The sequence below is a fragment of the Ciconia boyciana genome, chromosome 8, assembly GCF_034638445.1.
Source record: "Ciconia boyciana chromosome 8, ASM3463844v1, whole genome shotgun sequence".
NCBI lineage: Eukaryota > Metazoa > Chordata > Aves > Ciconiiformes > Ciconiidae > Ciconia > Ciconia boyciana.
Genome location: NC_132941.1, coordinates 40999625 through 41019924, shown reverse-complemented (window position 1 = coordinate 41019924; position 20300 = coordinate 40999625). Strand labels below are relative to the sequence as shown.

Below are 20300 nucleotides of genomic sequence, written 5' to 3'. Positions count from 1 at the left end.
GCTGAGATAATCTAGCTTAAATGTTGGATTATATAGTGGACATCATTGCTTTCACAATAAATTCATCTGCTTTGTATTTGTTTGATTCACTGATATTTCTCTAATGATAAAAGTACCACAGTATGTTTTATTGTGGTGTTTACAATTCTGCAAAATTACAAAGCCTAAAGTTAACTTGCACAATGAAAATCTGCCTTTCCTTATGACTGGGTCCTATGTTTTTGTTTTAATTCTTATTAGCACAGGTGGTAGTTTGTTTTTTTTTTTTCCTTCACACAATTGTGTCAGATGTTGCTAATTTGAGATAGAGAGAGTTACTAAATCAGAACATCAAATGCTTGGGTGGATAGATACTGCAGCACAGATATGAAACATCACATTTTTGTCTGATGGCTATAAAGCTTGTGGCAACTTTGTGAAACTGCTGACACAAAAGGCACCCATCAAAGGCCTTTTGTAATTTATCATAATAAATACATTCATTACCTTTATTTTGATTTGGTTATTACTATACTTTATGTGTGGTGTCACAGCAAAGTGAAAATAAATTAAAGAAAAAAAAAAGCAACTGGTAAAATAACATGTTGCTTGGTGCAAGAATTTTAACTGAGAACAGCGTGTTGTGAGAATATAGAGCTGAGGCTAAACCAGTTTTTGTCCTGATCTGAACTCACCAAAAGGAGATTCAGTGTGCCTTTTACCACCTTGTGTGCCAAGTTATGAGCTATCACCAAAGTGCAAAGATCTGGAGCTAAACCTCTATACATATCAGGAATAATTTGAACCAAATAAGCAAGACTGATGTAAGGCCATCAGTACTTTTGAAGTAAGGAGCCAACAAAATATGGTAGATGGGAAGGCTTATAACTTATGATTTCATGCACTACTTAGCACTCTGGATTAAAGCACTGTAATAGATGGCAAAGGAAGAGGAATTGCCAAGCTTGCCTTCCTGGAATTAGCAACTGCTGATGGCTAATGGGAAGCAGAGTGGAATTGCCAGATTTGCTATTTATAGCAAGTGCTGCCTATGAGCACCTTCTCTACATGGCCCTTGGTTTAGGCTAGTGATGTTCACTATGCTAGTGTTGCAGAAAGTTATCGAGGATGCTGGGCTTCTCTCTGTGTGTGTTTGTGCATAGTGGGATGGGGGGGGTGGGGGCAGTGTGGGGGTGTGTGTGGGTGGTTGGACCTTAACGTAACTGGCAAGTAAGATGATCTGTATATGGTAATAAAACAAAGAATATTTCAGAAGAATGTTACATGTACAAAAATATGACTTTCAACTTTGAAAATAAATAAGTTCAGTTTATTAAGAGCTGGTGTCAATGCTGAACAAAATACACATCCTCCAGTAAAGAAACATTTTGGTGAACTGTTCTCTTTTTTTTTTCTTCTTTTTTTTAATTTATTAAAATACAAGTTGGACTTTTTTTTTTCTTTTTGTAAATATATCATTTGTCTCCCTTAATTACATGTCCTTATAACTGTGACCATCATTCTCCTTTAAGCCAAAGACTGAGGTTTGTGGGGTTTTTTTAATTCTTAGGAGTCTGGCCACATATGCAGTTTTTTTAAGGGAAAATACTTGACAATGAAAAAAAAAAGAAAAATATATTTTTTTCTAATAAATAAAAATAATTTAAAATGCTAGAGGCTATACATGACTAGTTTTGATTATGTTCATTTATAAATGAAACAGTTTCCAAAATACGTGGAAGCAATATTAAAGGCAGACAAACAAAGATCTGTCTACTTTATTTTCCTACTAAGCTTGCCCTTCTCAACTTCTCCATCAGTGGTTCAGCATGTAAGAGGAATAAATGTCACATCACCATTCATGAAGTTTTTCAGGCTTTAAAAAAATAGTTCCAGCCTTGAAGGAGTCAACATTCATCTTCAACTTCTCTGATTGGTGGTATCAAGCTGCTTGTCGATTTATATTGATTGATCTGATTGGCCATGTGAGTGCTCATGGGCTTGATTTGAATGTTTCTGGGATAGGCATTATCCGGCTCATCTGTAAACCATTTCTTTTCTGCTAAGGAGCAAAATGGGTAGAGACAGAATAAGGAGGGAAAATGAGAGTTTTAATTAGTGAAGCACATATACACATAAACACCAAAAAAAAAAAAAAAAAAGAGGAGGGGGGAGCAGTCAGTAAAGTTTATAGAGAAAAGGCAATCAATAGAAGGTGACTTTGACTAATTACTAGCAGTACAGTGCATTAGATTAATACGTCTGAAAACAGTTTTCATGAAAGGAGGATGACATGTTTGTGGATTTGATCGTAGAAGCTAAAGAAAACTGTCAATATGCTAGTTTGCTTGTTGAATGTAAGAGAGCTCTTTTTTTTTTTTTTTCACGCTCAGGTGAACACCCTCTGATTCATCTATTGAAAAAATGATACAAATAAAAGGCTAAACTGAGAAGCCAGGGAGAGCAGATGAGATAAGGGTAATGCAGAAAAGAGCATGTGAGTCTGTATACAGAGGCGCACCATAAAGAATCAGAGGCTTCTCTGAACCACGTCAGCCTCGGGGTGATTGCTACTGTGGCTCAGAAATCATGCAGGAGAATGTAAAGAAGAACTTTCTGCAGTTGGAGCTAGAATAAATAGGGTTTGCATTCCTGCTGCCAGATGGCTGTGTTCCTGCGCAGGCTGGCCATTATATTGCTACTTAGCAACCCAGCTGCTTGGGCGCTGCGGAACGCTCCAGTTTGGGAAGGGCTATGGAACATACTTGCTGCTGCAGATGATTGTAGCAGGGGCTCGAGTTAATCCTGAATGGATTGGTAGCGATACATGACAGCAAGGCAACAGAAGCAAGGACTTAAAGGAATAATAGAGGGGAAGCTGTTCCTTTTATATCTTTGGGCAGTGTCTGTTTCCGTGATCACAGGAAGAATTTTTATGGTACTGATTTAGGGTGGGCCGGGAGCAATGTGGGAGGGAGTGAGGATGCTGAGAGGCTGCAGCATTGCAGTTATTCCCTAGCTGCTCACGATTGTAACCACTATATTGCATTGTTCATACACAGATGCGGACAAAAACTTCTTAAAATTCGCAAAAGCATTTTCTTAAGCCCTTCAGAGACCAATTACTGCTGTCATTTCTTAATTACAGGTGTGCAACTTTGCAAGATAGCTCTATTCAAAGACTTAGAAACTCTTGGTCTTAGAGTGGCTTATGGCCATTAGGTGCTTGTGCTTTGACAAGCATTTATGAACAAGGGTCTCCATTCTCGCCCTCCTTCCCCAAATTCCAGAGGTGGGTGTGCAGAGCAGTAGGCACAAATAGTTCCGGGGATGGGATTCTGCAACTGGGGCACGTCAGACCTGCTCTCTTACATGTATACGCACTACCTCTCATTCCGATGGGGAAGCCAAAATGCTTCAGAAGCTTTAGTGTCTCACTTGCTTAATACAAACTGCCACTTTTGCTTACCACTGAAATGCTGCTGTATGTGGGCTGGAATCAGGGCAGAAGTGGAAGAAGCGCTCATTTTAAAAAAATAAAAAAATAAAAATAAGCAAAGCAAAATCCACCTCAGAAACCCAAGGATTGAGCACAAAAGCTCAGGAGGTGAAGCAGAGAACAGAAACTGGAAGACCAGGAAGAATAAAGGACAAATATCTGGGCATAAATGCATAAAAATAAGCAACTAGCTTCCAAGTCAGGGCCTCTAAATAAGTGGATTGATTTCCAGAATTACTGGACTTCTCAGTCACTTTCGTGAATATGAAATTTAAACACTTATATGTGATATGGATTTTAAGCATCTACATGCAACACCCCCACCCCGCCAACAACAAACCCCAAACTCAAGAGGGTTTAATCCATCTTTTTTTTTTTTTTAATATATTTGTTACCTGTGTTTATGCTTTTTAAAAAACACAAATTGAAAAAAAGGAATTGTATTAATCATTAGTGGCTTATTACTGAAGGTAAACAGAACTACTGTATTGTTTTTCTTGTCATTTTTTAAAATGTCTTTTACTTCTTTTTAAAATATCCTACTCATTTGTGATCAGGTTAAATAGTTCCTTGCCCCCTTAAAGTTGCCTGAGTCTGAACAATGTTCAATCTCCCATCTCTCTCTCTCTCTCACCTATTATAATTAAGTTCCCTTTGATTTGAACAGATTGGACGATAGGAATTCATAATGTTACATCCTGCACACTGAAGCTAACTGATTAAGTGCTTTAAATTATTCTTCCTGACAGAATGATAAAGTTACAATCTGTTCAGAGATGATCTACAGCTTGCCAGACTCCTACTGCTTCTTTCTACATTCATTTATCTTTTTGTCAAGCAGTTAAAAAAAAAAAAAGCGCCTCAATTCCATAGATCTTTTAAAGTCATCAGAACATCTGAATTATTAATGAGACTTTAAGGGAATGGTTCCTGATGGGGGCTGGTTTAAGAAAGGTTGTAGGAAAAAAAAATCTGGGAATGTGTACACATCAAAATAATTTCAGCTCCATTTAAAAAACCATTTAGTTCAAGTGTGACATATGAACCATTATGCATTTGTGGAAACCAATTTTATGTGATCTACGATTAAACTAACCTTTCAGAGAGGTGTAAAGTGTGATGGTTATCATGTTTTAAAAGCCTTGCAAGATCACATAAACAATTTCAAACTAACAGTTTTCTAATGGTTTGTGTTTAAAATGATTTTGAGGCAAGTTAAGCTCTGTGAACTTTTATCTCTACCTTCTTTTTTAACATATGGTGCACAAACTTTCCTTACAAACAGAAGTTGGTGCAAGTTACTTCAATCTCGTAGCAAGAAAGGGGAGAGGTGCATGAGTGCTAAGGATCAGGGATGAACTGCACTGTGTTTCTCAGTAGCCAGTGTAAAACACTTCCATCTCCCCTGCTTTCCCTGGCATTTTCAAAACAAGGCAATTATTTATCTGTTAATCTTTACAATAGAACTCATATCGAGGGAGCTGATCTTTAAGACACCATCAAGTCTGGTTTTGCCTTTACCTGGCAAGTAATAAATACAGAAAATAAATAATAAATGCAGAAACTGGTAGATTCTAATTTCTTTTGCTGTTTACATTTGTTTTTGCCAGTGCTGAAACCTTGATCCAGACATTATCATCTCCAGCATCAAATGCTTGGACCCAGCTTTATACCTTTCTTTTTCCTTTTCTCCTGTTAAAATTGTCTTTGACCACATAATGACGAATCTCTTGTGAAAATCCATCAACCTCCATACTTACCTTTGAAATGTGAGCTTGACGCTCCTCATCTTTACTCTTGGCCACTAAGATATTCTGTTCCCAGTTAGTAAATGTCCTTCTTGAATCCCTTACCCACTTTTCAACCTTTTTTGTTATGCTCACAGTCTGACTTTGATATGTCTTCCAAAGTCTTAGCACAGATTTTTACATATCTTAAACAAACTACTTACTCTTTCCTTTAAATCAGTCCAGAAAACCCTTTTTTAAAAGTCCTTATATATTGTTATAGTCAACAATTTTTTTTTAGTTCTCTGTCATGTTCAGTCTGTTTGTCTCCCTTTTGGCATATGCATATCGATCCTTACCATATGTGTTTCTACATTGTAGTGAGAACAGGCATAGTTTTCTATTTTATTTTTTTAAGAGCTGTTCAAGGGAGTCCCTCATCTTCCTACGCTATTTGATGGGTTTGTTTTTGACAGCATCACCTGAGAGATGTTGGAACAGCTAAGTAACTTCATGTATCAGAAAGCAGAAAACATTTACTTTCTGCTCAAACACCTGTGTTTGCAATGGGCTATCAGCATCCCAGTGCGTCCATGCAGGTTCTAAAGGCTTCATGCTCTTATTACAAATAAAGAAAAATTAACATCTTGTGACTGTTCCCTGCAGCATAAAAAGATATAAATAATTAAAAGTAAAATGATCAAAATACAGATTTCTTCAACTTGTGTAAGATTCTAGCAATTCTCTCCAACAGATGTATTGTTCTGGTGCTTTAAAATTTCTGTCATTAATTCTGGACCGAGTAATCACATTTGAATGAATGTCACTGTGAAACACCCTGTCTTCTGAGCAGAGGCAAAGAAAGTACTAGCTAAACATGACACAAAGATGTACTAAATCTGTATTCTTACCATAATCCCAGGTTACCTTACAATTGTTTTAAACACATTTTTTTCTTTTGTGACACTTGCAGTTTCAAATGAGTTTGTATGTATGTGTTTGTGTGCCTCCCCCCTCCACAAAGGCAGCTTGTTTATAGCTAAGCTGAAAATTCTCCCATGCAATTTCTTCCTGTATGAGAAAAAAAGTAATGAAAGTTTCTCCACCCACTTGCTCAGCAAATCTTTTTTTGGTAGATGAATATTTTACATGTAGCAGGCAGTAAGTAATTTACAAGGAGAGAGAGAAGAAACTATTCTTACTTTCTGTGAAGATTTTTATTTTGCTCCAAGGCAACTAAAGTTTTGGGACAAAAATGCTATTCTGGACTTGCTCTTGTTGATTTTTTGTTTTTTCAAACTAGCAAAATTTTTACTTTTGACAATGGGAATTTCACTGGAAAATGCCTGGCTCTGCCAGTTCAGGCCAGTGGGAACCCATGCCAAAACCCTGCAGGTTTGCTAGATGTGATTTTGTGCCAACAGTCAGATCAACAAAGTTACTAAGAACCTAGTTTCCATTGTTGAAACCGTACTGGGACTGATATAAGTGGCAGGACCTCTATTTAAAGCTCTAAAATGTCATCTCTTGACATTGGTGCTCCAAAAAATTAACCAGGGTAGTTACTCAGCATGTTTGATTTGGGATAAGTTTCTGAACAAACGGGAGATTTCCTGTTACTTTTCAATATAAAAAATTTTGACAACATAATATAGTTGATTTAAATATTCCTCTGCTTGTAATGACCAACCTCCTAGTTTCATTAGTATATCCATATCAGAAAATCTTCATCACTGTAATAAACTATTTGATCAATTTGACTGTAGTGAAAATTGCACATGGTATAACTAAACGTCAAAACTTTAAGACTTCCGACTTTAGGACAGAAGACGGAGGAGAATTAGACTTCGATACAATTTGAAGAATTCAGATTTGCATCCATATTAGATATTCCTCTTCTGTTGCTCACAAAGTAGACAAGTTGCTTCTCTAATGTACACTGTTTATATTTTTTCTATTTGAGCTGCACAGTTATACAAATACTATTTTTTTGGATAAATTCATTATGTAATATGTGACAAGTGGCTTCATATTAACACCCTTCCTTCCTCTGCTAAATGGAAAACAGATAAAACATTAATGGAAAAGCATTTTGGTGTCAAAGCCATTAACATTCTTCCAAAATGCATAAGTGCTCTTGACTATCTTCAGTCAATATTGCCAACATAAAAAGATGGCCATGAACATACATGGGGGACAAGGGAGTAGGGAGGGGAAGGGAGGAAAGGAATTGGAATGAGGAATGGGAAATTAAAGTAATGTCTGCACCAGGGTAGGAATCTTCATTGAGCAGGAACCTGGGTGTTTACAAAAGGACACGTGCAATTAGAAAGGCAAGCAGATGAGAGGACAAAAAATAAAACAGGGTTGAACAACAGCAGCAGCAGCAGCAGCAGCCAGTTTTACTTCTGGTTTGGAGGGAAAAAAAAGGCAAAAGAAAACCAACAAAACAACCAACCAACCAAACAAACCAATAACTGAATAAAGTTTGTAACTATTTTTTTTTTAATTTCACAAGTTTTCACAAGGACAAAGTTATAGAAGGAAACCCACAGCAGTTGCTAGGTCATGCAGAACCATTAATTGTCATACCTTGGCCCATTCTATTCATCCTTGTTGCACTTTAGAAAAAGAAGTAAGCTATGTAAGTTTTACAATGCTTTTAAACTGTCATATTTCCTGTTGAGCACTTTAACTGGCACATCCTTGTAGTAATAAATATTCTTAGGGCAAAACATGATAACTTTCTTTGCAAAAAGAAACACATGAATTTGTCTTTATGATGAAGAGCAACTGTAATAGACTCATTTGTAGGGGAGCATCCATAATTTGCAACGTATTTCACTGATAGGACTTACAGCTGCATTTGAATGCGCACACACATATATACTGTATTCCAATCATTATGCTTAACGCTGCACAGTGGTACTCTCTGTAGCCCACTTATATGGTTCCAGGTTTTGTCAGTAAAAGTGCTTGGCTTCATTGTCAATTCACACAGCAAGCAAATCTTCAAAATTATCATGCTTGGGGAAGGGGAAGGTAGAAAACAACACTAACCATAAAAGCACCTTGTCTGGGTTGGCAGTTACCATGCTAATCACTCCCAAATCCAAATATTTATTTTCTGTCTGCATGCTTTCTTGCTGGGTAGCCAGGGAAGGTGGTATGTGTTTCTGGCCTCCCTCCTCTGGGAAACTCTTCATACCACCTAGAACTAGTTGTTCTATATTTCAAAAGGTTGGCATTTGAAATTAAAAAAACAAGCTTGAAGTATCATTTCTATGGCTGTCTAGGATAGGTTCCTTTCCACTACTTTATTTAATTCCCTGCCACAATTTTGGTTTGGCTAGGTGTGTCATTGGTGAGAATCTGCAAGAACCAAACTCTGGCCTGGAACATGATGTCTCAGCACAGTGAATACTTCCACCCCAGCCCTCTTGTTCTGCTCATTAGCTGTATAGGGCACAGCACCTTTTCTTCCCAAATGGGAGAGATCTTAAAGGCACTCAGTTGTCTTCCCCTGTATTTATGCGTACTGCGTACTGGCATTCACCTGTTGAAAAGAACCAGCTAGAACATGGAGCAGGATTTCTGGAGGATCTTCGCACATTAGGACTCTTGTTGGAAGATTTATACCACCACTCTAACTTGGAAAAGTTAAACTACCATCTGGGGAAAGGAACAAAGTCCCTCGAGATCTGATACTTAAGCATAGAAAAATGCTTGCTCTTTTCTGAACATTATTTATTCTGTACATAAGGTGACTAACTCACCTTTTAAAGACGTAAAAGTCCCAGGAAGGCAGTTTTTAATGACTTACATCCAATATTTATGATACATATGGCTTTTTATCCCAAATGTCGAAAGTGAAAGAAAATATAGCTATTCATGTGGCAGTATAAATAGACTGAATAATAATTTAATATGCAATTAGACTCTTTCTAAACTTAAATTGAACCATTGCAGTTTTACAACTCCATGCCCAAACAATTTCAGTGTTAAAGGGAAAAGACGCTATCTCCAAAAGGCTAGTATTTTAGAGAAAGTCCTGAAACAAGCAGAAAAGTCCCTGATGTTGCTTTGGTATAAAGCAGGTACGTAGCAATAATCTATACAAAGAGTGTAAGACCTATACAATATAAGCTTTCAGAGTGAAAAATCAGTAGGGATTTTTTTGGTTCTTTTTTTTTTTTTTTCAATGGGTTAGTTTTATAAGCTTCAAATAAATGTAGCAACTCCTGTAAATATGAATATAAAAAAACCTACAGCAACATACATCAACACTTCTGCACTAAATGACTTTCTTTGTGTAACTCTGACATCAAGAGCAAGTGTTCATGTTAAATATACTCTATTTTCTGATATGTAGAGTAACTGCAGTGAGTTATTTATGTTTTCAGTGTGCCTATGGGTTTAGAATTTTTTTCTCCCCTAGCATCATAAATAACTTTTGGTCCGTCTGCTTTGTTGCTGTTGTGCTTAAGGGTTTTATGGTGGTGAAATAAAAATGACAATCACATGCACACTGTCATACATATGCAAAATATGTGTACAAAAAGGGAGAACTCCATGGGAAAACAGGGAACATTACTGCTGGAAACATTAACTGGGGAGAATGGGTGGTGAATGCAAGTTTCACACACAGTGGGAGCAGGTACACATATCAAAGTCTATCTTCCTGCACATACTTCTGTTTTTCCCGGGAATCCCTGGTCTTGGTGCGGTTCAGTCGGTTTGCTGTTGATGGGATGGAGTGAACTGATGAGCTCTTCTTGCTGGAAGAATAGGAGGAATGGGAGGAATGAGAAAGACTGGCCCGGGACTGGCCAGCGTTGTGGTCAAATTGCATCAAACAGAAGATCAAGTCTGTCGGCACAAGCTCAAATTCATATGGTGGGTTTGTGATAACATAACTGGAAAGAAAGAAAGAAAGAGAAAGCAGGCTTAGATTTGTACTAAAAAATTCCTTCTAGAGTTGTTATTTCATGAACATTCACCCAGATTTTTGCATTTCTGTTTCCTTCAGTGTGTACCTAATTTTAGCTCACATAATACCCGTTATGACTTAGGACCTTCTTATGTCAGATATCACTTTTTTTGTTTTCTGTTGCACAGACATACTGTCTGAGTAGGATGTTCTTCAAGTGAATCACGTCACGATATTTCAGGGAAGACACCATAGAAATCACCCTCCTTTCTCCAGCTGCACCGTAACGCAATGACTCTAGCAAACAGACTTACATATTGACAAAAACTAGTAACATACCCACCAGCAATGGTATTTAAAAGAATGGCTGAAAAGCAGGGAGAGGAGGATTTTAGGTGCAGTTATATTTAAATACATATTTACTATATATTTATTAACTATTTAAGTACTGTCAAGAGAGCAAGGGATATAATTATTTGTTTGGATTGTAACTTTACATAAAACAAGTTAAGGAAAATATATCAGTAAATTTGCAGTGAGGTTAATTTTGTTTATTCATTCCACACATATATTCATGGCCTCAAAGAGCATTTATAAAGAGAAGTCTGTACATCCAAGAATACAACATTGCTAAGTATACATCCCAGGCCTGAAATAAAAACTCTATCAATCTCAAGAATCCCCACCTTCAACTAACCCCCTTTCAGGGTAGGAAGGGCTTAAAGACCCTGCTGCTAATTTTTTTCATGCATGTGAAAAACATATTTGAGCAAGGCAATAGGCATTGTCTATCCAAGCAAGAAATGAGTAAAAATTGATCATGAAGTTCACTTCTTTTCAAATTAATTCAGTGCTCGTAAGAAATCTGGCTTAGCTGCCTCAGGGAGAGAAGTCACTTACTAATCCAACAAATAATCCCAAGTATAGCAAGTACAGTGTAAATCTAAACTGAAAATCATTTTTTCTACCCAATTTGTCCAAATCCTTACAGAAGAAATCGCTTTGGTGGGCTGCCGGGTTGTTTATTGCCATGTTCACCCAATAGTTATGCTTTTTGTAGAGAATGAAACAGTAACAGATGGTACATTTGTGATAGTTCTGGTATGGGTCTCTGTGTGTATTTCTAGTAGGCACTTAATTAAGACACATTTCAAGTAAGCTGCTAAATGGCCTTCAGTTTGCAAGGATGGAAATGTATCTGCTCTATTTAAAGCACTGAGGTCAGCCTTGGTGCTACTGAAGTAAAAATGCAGCCTAGCAAGAGAAGTGTTTCCATTTACTGGAAGAAATGATGATTAGATACAGATAGTACCAATGGGAAACCCACAGGAGTATTTTTTGAGCATTCAGAAAAAAGCAAGTCTAGCTACTATAATCTAAATTATTATCCAGTAACTTACAGCTGACTGCTATAAGCAAACTGAAGTTCTTTCCTTGTATGCAAGGAGTGGTTCATCATAAATCAACCAAGATAAAGATATGTTCTGAAAATTCACTTTAAAAATTTTTTATTAAAATTAGCTGAAAACTTATGCTATGATATCCAGCCTATGATTTAAACTCAGCTAAAGAGTCATCATGAAGTCCTCGAAGAGTTAGCTTTTGTGGCAAACTCATGTGAAAAATGGAGAAAGCTCTATTTTAGATTTATTAAAGGCACTGGGATCTTCCTCGCCAAGAAGAATGAAGAACAGTGAAGCAGAGATGTTCTAAAAGACTGGACTTACCGTTTAGTGCATTGGCTGGGAGTACTTAGATGTGCATCCCTTAATCGATAAATTCCAAAGCAAAGCATATTGTATGTTTTCAGTGCTTTACAAAATAGATCTCCATAACAACCTCCATCCTAGAAGAAAGAAGGGGGGGGGGGGGGGGGGAAAGAGAGAACAGTGCATTTTTTTCCTTTCTTTTCTCTGTTAATACAATGTCAGGGAACAGGATTTTCAGTATGAGCCTGTACAAAAAGGACAATGTATAGACAGCCTGTTGTTTGTCACAAATGAGAAACTTTTACCCAAGGAAATGAATAATCTAAATGTTTTATTTCATATAAGTAATTACATAAAGTAATCATTATTTTGGTCCATGAAATGATGGTAAATTGGGAAGAGTGAGTGATTTGTTTTAAGCTGGAAGTATACATTTTGGTATCAAATAATGCATATTCTACAAATTACATTAACTGTGGTATTAAAATTGTTAGTATTTTTGACCCTTTTTTGGCAGTAGCCATACTGTCATCTAGACAAATAAATTCACTGGGGAGCATAACAGAAATTAGAGTTCTGAGGGGTTAAAAGGATAATAAAATATCTCCCACTTTAAAATAATGATTAAATGTACGCCATTTTTCATAAATAACATAAAATGTTTTGATTAGCAAAAAAAGTTTAGATTTTATAATTTGCGTATCTAAAATATTGATTCTTAAGCAATGATGAGTGCTAGTGCATTCTGCCTTCACTGATGTAGTGCAATTGAGGCTCTGGTGAAACAGCATTTGAAGGATTGGTATTGCTTGTTTTATTTGTGAAAACGTTATGCCACACGCCCAAGTGTTTTGATGAGCTGTTAGTCTCAGCTATGAATGGACTTCCACATGAACTGAAAGGCCGTTTACTTCTATCTGTGCACTCTCATCACCCTTAATCCTTAAACTGGGATTCCTTGTCATGTCTGTGAAGAAGGTTGCTCCATTCTTTTTGAACACAGCTGGTGAACACAAGGTTAATTTAAGAAGTATCAAATCCTACATCATCGTCAACGCGAAGTGGGTGCTTTGGGATTCACCTCAAGATTACAAGATTTGGTCCAGAAAACATTTCTAGATACTTCTTTATCCAAATGCACTGTTTTTTAAAGATGGTTTGTTTATTTGGTTTTGGTTTTGTTTTTTTTATTTATTTATTTCACTCTTAGGATAGTGGAGTCAAAATGTCAGAAAATTAGGATTTTGCAAGAATTTTAGTTCATCCAGAAACAACAGAAAACAAACCTTATAGCTTTGTTTTCAAGCTAATAAGCATATTTTAAGCAAGAACTGGAAGCTGCATGGAAAGGCTAAATAAGCTTATCAAAACCTAACAAAGGTATAGATATTGCTCATGTTTACAGCAGATTATTGTTAGAATGGTTATATCATCCAAGTCAGCTCATCCATCTCTTTAGTTGGTAACTAAGAAGAACCACAGGATTTTCTGTATGAAATATCCAGGCAAGGAGTCTGGGAAGTCATATAGCTTCTTAAAAAGGGTAAGAGCAAACCTGTCACCCTCTGCTGTAAATTGTCAAACGATCCAAACATTCTATTAAATTAAATAATAGAAATTCTACACTAATTAAGACAGATTTTTAATTTCTGAGAGAAAACAAATAGATTGCAGACCAGCCTTGGTCCTACATTTCTCTCATGATCTTACCCCTAGGTCTGCAAACGGCCCATCATATAAAGCCAACTGAGCAACTCGACACCTGTCCCTGTTTGCAAGTGTCTGGGGTGTGCTGTAACCTCCTCTCAATGCATTTTCCTCAGCAATCAGTGCTTCCAGCTCTGGTGTGGCTCCTCCTGTTACCAATGTCCGTATCAGTGTGAGGATATTGTCATTGAAGTATGTCTGCAGAGATAAAAGAAAGCTCTTTAAGCAAACACCATTAAAGTCACAACTGAAGACATCCAAATTACAACTTTTCTGGGTTTCTGCTGTTTAAAGTTCTTGGCTGTCTCTTCAAATAATTTTATATAGAAAGTGAAAAGACAGCAGCCTCCAATTACTCTATTTTCTTCTATCCCATTAGGCTCCTATACTAGATCCTTCCTTTTAAACACCAATTCAGGCTGATTTTTATTAAAGTACAAAAATTTGAATGATTTATGTTTCCTATAATTGGTGTTAGTAGTGATGCAATGACTGCTTTCCTTCTCATTGCCTTCATGTCTAATAATGGGCTTTAGGACATGTAATTGTAAAATTCAGACCACATTTAAAGCTTACACAGGCTAGATTGCCTTTTTACTCTTGTCACCAATTCGTTGGGGAGCTGCCTTTGTGCTGCAAATGTCATTACTTATTACTGTGGCTGGACTCTAGCAGTCTAACCGATGTATTGTACTAAACATCTTATTACGAGACTTGACAGTGTTCAGACATAAGCATGTATCAATTAAACATCTTGAGTTCATTCCAGATAAATGTATGATGAGTTTGGGATCCTGGTGGTCCTTTTAAAAAACTCTAGGGTATAGGGTAAGTGTGGTTTATTAGGGAAGATTTACTCTACACTGACATTTTGCCAGCATCTGTAGCATTGCTGGTCTGTCAGGCAAACAATGGGTATTTTAAATATTAATTTAATGGCAGATGAATGACTTTCAAGTTCACTTAAAAGTATACTGGTATAGTTGAGAGATACTCAGTTAAATATCTGCAATGTAATGTACTGGGCAAAAAATAATGTTGAACAAAAAAAGGGGACGCCATCACTTACAATGTCACTAATGTCTGTGTTTTCAGAAGCTTTCCAAGTGTGGGGGACATATGAGAAGAAAATGACCTCACTGTAGAGTACACAGGACTGACACTACTGGATTTGTGGATACTGTTACTAGATTTGTGACTTCTGATGAACTTAGGACTTGGAACAAATGTCTGTAATCCAACCAAGTAAAAATGAATACTGAATTCTCAAACAGTGCTTGTTGTCCAAAGGTAATACTTTTTAAATAATACTGTTCAATGAAATTCATTGCTCTATCCAAATAATGTAATTGTATTTAATACATGGGTAAACTGAGGTACAGGTTGAAACATTTTATCCTGAGATCAAAAAGCAGAACTGGCTTCCTATCCATGTTACTTTGATATTCTTTCTTTGTGTAATGAAACTTCAGTTTTATTGTTCACTTGAGATGACAGATAAAACAGGAGAAAATGAATTCTACGCAGCAACGTTTTTCACCGTTACACTGAAGTTTCATAACTTCAAGCTTCTCTGCTTATTTACATAGGCATATATGCCATTCACCTGTTGACTAAATTAAAATGAGAGGAACATATTGTTATTGTTATACATGCCCTAAAGCAAATATTTGCATCTCATCAACTCCAATTATTTTAAATTAGCCTGGGTAAGGCACTACATATTTTAAATACAAAGTGTACTGTAAAGAGTTGTCCGACATTAGCAGGGGTTCAGGAGTATTCAGTTAGTCTAAAACAATCTCAGATTGAGATTGCTAATCTCTGCTAATCTCAAAATCAGCTTTTTGAGATCTGCTAATCTCAAATCAGCTTTTACATATGTGGATGCACTGTGTAACAATTCAAGTGTAATACTCAAACCTTTCTTAACATATAGAAAAATCAATGTGACCCCTTGCAGGAATGTAAATCTGGAGTGATTACAGGATGCTTAATAGGAATTGCCATGGTGAGAGAGAGAAGACATTCAGGCATGATTGTTTATTCTTCAGTTACTTCTTCCTTGATGTCCCTGAGGTGAGAATCAGAGTTGCCCTCTTTGGCAACTCTTCCCACTCTGCTATACTTTCCCAGCATGGAAGCACTCCATGAATAAAGAATATTCATGGAAGAATAAAAAAATCAGCATTTGTCAGTGTATACTATACACCACTCAGCACTAAAATAATTAGCACAATTCCTTTGCTCCTGCAGTTAGGCAGCAATGTTACTTGACACCAGTTTCATGGATATAAAGTCAAATTCTGCCAGATCTAGAGGCTGGAGGCTCTGTAATTGTAGAAGCTGGAAAAGCCCTTTCAGTAAAAATGTGCTTCAACATATTCTGTATGGCACTTTAAGCACACATCTTCACAAAAGCATACCATTTGTGGCAATAGTGTCTTTTCTCATGCCTTTCCCACTCTTTTATTCAGTATTTTTGATTCCTTTTTCTTCTCTAAGTAGTGATATTTACTATTATTAAAAAATGTTATTCTCAGTTTTACATCTATAAATGAAGATAGAAGAACACGAAACAAAAGTAAAGCATATCTTTACCGGTAGATTTTTCAAGTCTGGTTTACAATGAGGCCAACTGTGGTAAGAAATGTTCACCTGCTCTAAGACTGATGGATGCTGGTTCATGTAAAATAGCCTGTTTTTATAGACTGCTGACTTGCAGTGATTGGTACAATGTGCAAAAGTCTAAAATTGTACTAATAATTTTATTATTCTTTAGGAGGTATCATTAGGCCAGCCTTTACTGGTTTCCAACTCTTTCTCTCTCTCTTTATTCTGTAATTCAAATTACAGCAACTATAGCCAGAATCCAAGATTTAAACACATATACTCTTAGCTCATCTGAATTTTGTCCTGTGCAAGTGTACAATTACCCCTTATCATAAATTCAGTTGTCACTCACTAGAGCGTGATCTACTAAGAAATTATACTGTGGCTACATCGCTCATTTTACTACAGATCTCATATTAAACCAAGAAATGAAAGCAGTAGTAAAATAATGTATCAAGTCAGGCACCTGTCACAAATTCATTAATATGAATAAAATAAAATAAAATATCCCCCCCAGCCCCCAGTGCAATTAAGACATAATGGGCCCAATTCTGACTTATGTCATGTGCCAACCAGGAGTAACTCTGGGAGCCATACACTACTATGAAACTGATGCAAATGAGAAAAGAATCAGGCCTATTGTTGATGGAACAGAATGCTGTCACCGGAGAAAGGCCTCCCACTGCTAGACAAATGTTAAGGCAAAGCTAAGACACTTATTAGCAAAGGAGGCAACATTTATCTTGGAACAATGGCTTAATTTGGGTTTCACACCATGACTGATGTGGATGTCACCATTTAATCAGATGGATGAGCGCAGCCAAATGATGGTTTTTGTTTTTTTGCCATCAATGAGTGAAAAGATTCCAACTTTCAGGATGGACTGCTCTGGCATTGCAACCGATCAGAAAATGCCCAACCATAAGGAAGAAAGGATGGATGAATAGGAAGCTGTAACTTGTCACCTTCTGCTCAATAGGGTTGCTTCTTCCTATACTAATACAGTTAACACTCCTCAGGAAAAACCCGTCTGTCCAAGCTTTCGATTGTCATGAAAATCAGACGCCTCTCATTACCTCTTGCCAGTTTGGAACTGGGGGACACTGAAAAGCTGAACTAGCTGATATCCATTTCCTTTGGAATAATAATACACTGAAATTAATTTGAAAGTGATCTTCTACTTGCTCTGTGGGACGGTACATGGCCTGGATATGCCAGTACTTATAAGAAACCAATCTACAGAATGTCTTTGGAAAGGTGCTGCTGTACTTAAAGTAACAAGACACTTTCCAGTGATGGTAGTGAATCCCTTTTGTTGACTGTAAAATCATAACTGAAGAAATACTTCTTTGCTGCTCCCATGAACTGAACCCCACACCGGATATCTGTGTGACACTGCTATAATCGGCATCCGGAACGAGAATATGAAATAGGCGTAGTCCAAATACAGAAAAAAGGAAATGCATCATAGACACTGAACTGGGTAAATAGCAAGGAACTTCTGCCACAGATATCTGAGCTTGCAGTGCCACCTAGCCTATGCTCCGGAATTGTAGTGCAGCTCTTTCAAACGTTTCAGGCAGGGATGCTTTCCTGTTTGTTCAATCATTTTTTAAAGTATAATTACCAGACTGCTTATGTTTTGCAGTTAATGCTGTCAAGCCTTTTAAACTAATTGGTCTTTTACAGAAAATTTAACTGAAAATTAGCACATCTTTTAATAAAATTGCTTTAACTTTAATAGCACTTTGCCTTTCATTTATAATTACTCTAAAATTGTCATTTTCCAAGTCATATCTGCCATTTTTTGTGTTTGCTAGTGGTTTTTTATGGATTTCTTTTAAGAAGACTCCTCCTCCACTACATGCAGTTTTTTAACACAGCTTTCAAACAAATATTCTAACTTGCTTTTCTTTTTCAGTTGGAGGAATTCTGTTGAATGAATAATATATATCCAAACCTGAGGAACGACTGAGCTAACATCAGTAACTTATACCAATAACAAAAGGGCCTTTGAGACAGAATCAGCGGCAGAAAATAAATAATAGCATTTCACAGTTTAAAAATCTATTGATTCTCAAAATATTGTCCAAACTTTAAAAGAGTTTGGGACACTTTAGGTTACAAGATGCTGCTTGCTAATCCCCTGAACAGACTTGCACAAAAAAATAATCTTGTGTTTCAAAATGTCCATATCATAGATTAGAACAGTTTCTTTTCTGTATAAATAAGACTGTGAGGATCCCTGAGGGAGAACTCTTGAGTAAGGGATATACTGAAAAGTTATTTTTAACTGTTTTAACTATTGTCTTCCATTCTGTGCTTTTGTTTACATGAAGAAAAAGTAGAATTTAGTATTATAGAACAAAAAGCAAGACCTAAAGTTCTAGCACAAGGAAATCAATTCTAGGATATCGAATGTTAAATGGTATAATCTGGTTCTGGAGATCCTTGCCTCTAACGGCACCACGCCGACAGTATATCAAGTCTATTGTCAGCAGTATGTATGGGAGGGATGCCAACCTGCCAGAACTTCCGTGGTTCTCATAGCTTCAGCGCCAAAAAGAATAACAGAGAAGCTTTGGCTCTCAGGCCAACTGTTCAAACCTTTGAAGGTACTGTGTTGATAAAACTGGTTGCCTTGCATGCACAGGATTTTCTGGAATAACTATCTCAACAAGACCCAGAAAAGGAAAAAGTACTTCTCCTCGAAAATTTGCTTTGCTTAAACTATCCTATGTCATGTAACTTTTTTACAGCTGAAGAGAATCTTTTTACAAAACATCCACATTATCTAAAAGACGCTTTCAATCCCATGGTTTTTAGTCCCGTTCGATTTGGTGATGAGCATGTGCTTTGCTTTTCAGGAGCAGCGCCACCTTGAGACTGACAGACTACACGTGTTCTTTCCCTGGGTTTGCATATGTTATGACAAAACAAATATTAATATATCATTCAAGTCTCTGATGGCAGTAGATGTCTCTCCAAAGACATAATAATGATTAGCTGGTGCAATTTAACAATAGCCACTGCCACACTTAAAACATGAACCATGCCTACAGTCTTCACACAGAGTACAATAATGCACTTCAGCCGAAGCCTGGAGAGACCACTGTTACCAACTCATCAAAAAGACAATGCAGTTTTTGAGCTCATTATTGTCTTCTGAGCAATGATCTTCGAACTACCACACTGTGAATCATAGGCTTGTGGAATATATTGCCTTTGCTGCAGAGGACAAACTGTGAGTAGATAGCCTGTAGATAGCAATTTGAAAAGTAAACTTCATTAAGCCTTTTATCTTTGAAATAAGAAAATAACAGACAATTTCAAATTTAAAATATCTACTACTGCCATCTTATAGGAAATAACGTTAAACTAGCAGAACATAATGATCTTCAGCATTCAGATTTGAATCAGAAAGTGACAACACGTTTTCTAATCTGTGATTCATGAGTAGGGTTTAGTCCACTACTTATATATTAATAAAATTATATAAAAGAAAATAATAATTTAACACCAATTAATTATTATAACACTGAATTATTATTATTCAATAACTGAATACTTTAGCAAATTATTTTAAAATAAATATATTTTGTACCTCTTTTTCTATATACATACATCTATACATATGTTTCAAATGACCTGCAGGTCAGAAAGAATACTGTATGCGTGGGTGTTATTCTACTTTCTAATCTTTCTTACACCTGTTTTACTACAAAACCCCACTACTGTGAGAAGAGATTAATTCTTAATGGAGCAGTTCATACATTTGTATTGTAGACTATATAAGGAATTTGCATTCCAGAGATATCAACAGAGATCATAAGTTGGATTTTTTCTATAGAAATTAAGCAATAAAAATCACTATGAAAATAAAAAGCAATCACTAATGGATCGAATAATGAACTATATCCTTGTCTCAAAGTGAGCTGGCACAGGCCAGCAGAGTGTGAATTATTTCCTTCTTACAGAATTCCTGTGCAATTAATAGGATGAAAGCATGATCGTAGATCTCACAATTTAGTTAGGATTTTGGGTTCAGTTTGCTGGTACTGGCTTGAAGTTAGGCAGAACAAATAGAAGCTGGTCCCTGAAAACAAGTGTAGTCTAAGAAAAAAAAGAGATAATAC

At 36.5% G+C, this 20300-nt stretch overlaps 1 protein-coding gene across 13 annotated transcripts in view; it reads right to left on the bottom strand.

Moving 5' to 3' along the window:
* Positions 1 to 1893: 1893 nt before the first annotated feature.
* The window catches only part of KCNMA1 (potassium calcium-activated channel subfamily M alpha 1), a 526598-nt gene continuing 508191 nt past the window's right edge, over positions 1894 to 20300 (bottom strand). For 5 of the 13 annotated variants that reach the window (XM_072871308.1, XM_072871302.1, XM_072871307.1 and 2 more), the window contains 3 exons: positions 13555 to 13749; positions 11863 to 11981; positions 7646 to 10121 (listed from right to left, as the gene is read on the bottom strand). In XM_072871308.1, coding sequence (XP_072727409.1) covers positions 9872 to 10121; positions 11863 to 11981; positions 13555 to 13749 — 564 coding nt within the window. In that variant the 3' untranslated portion in view covers positions 7646 to 9871. Of the gene's footprint in view, positions 2042 to 7645; positions 10122 to 11862; positions 11982 to 13554; positions 13750 to 20300 lie in introns of those variants that run through there. The other 8 variants (XM_072871306.1, XM_072871313.1, XM_072871303.1 and 5 more) reach the window with 7 other exon arrangements.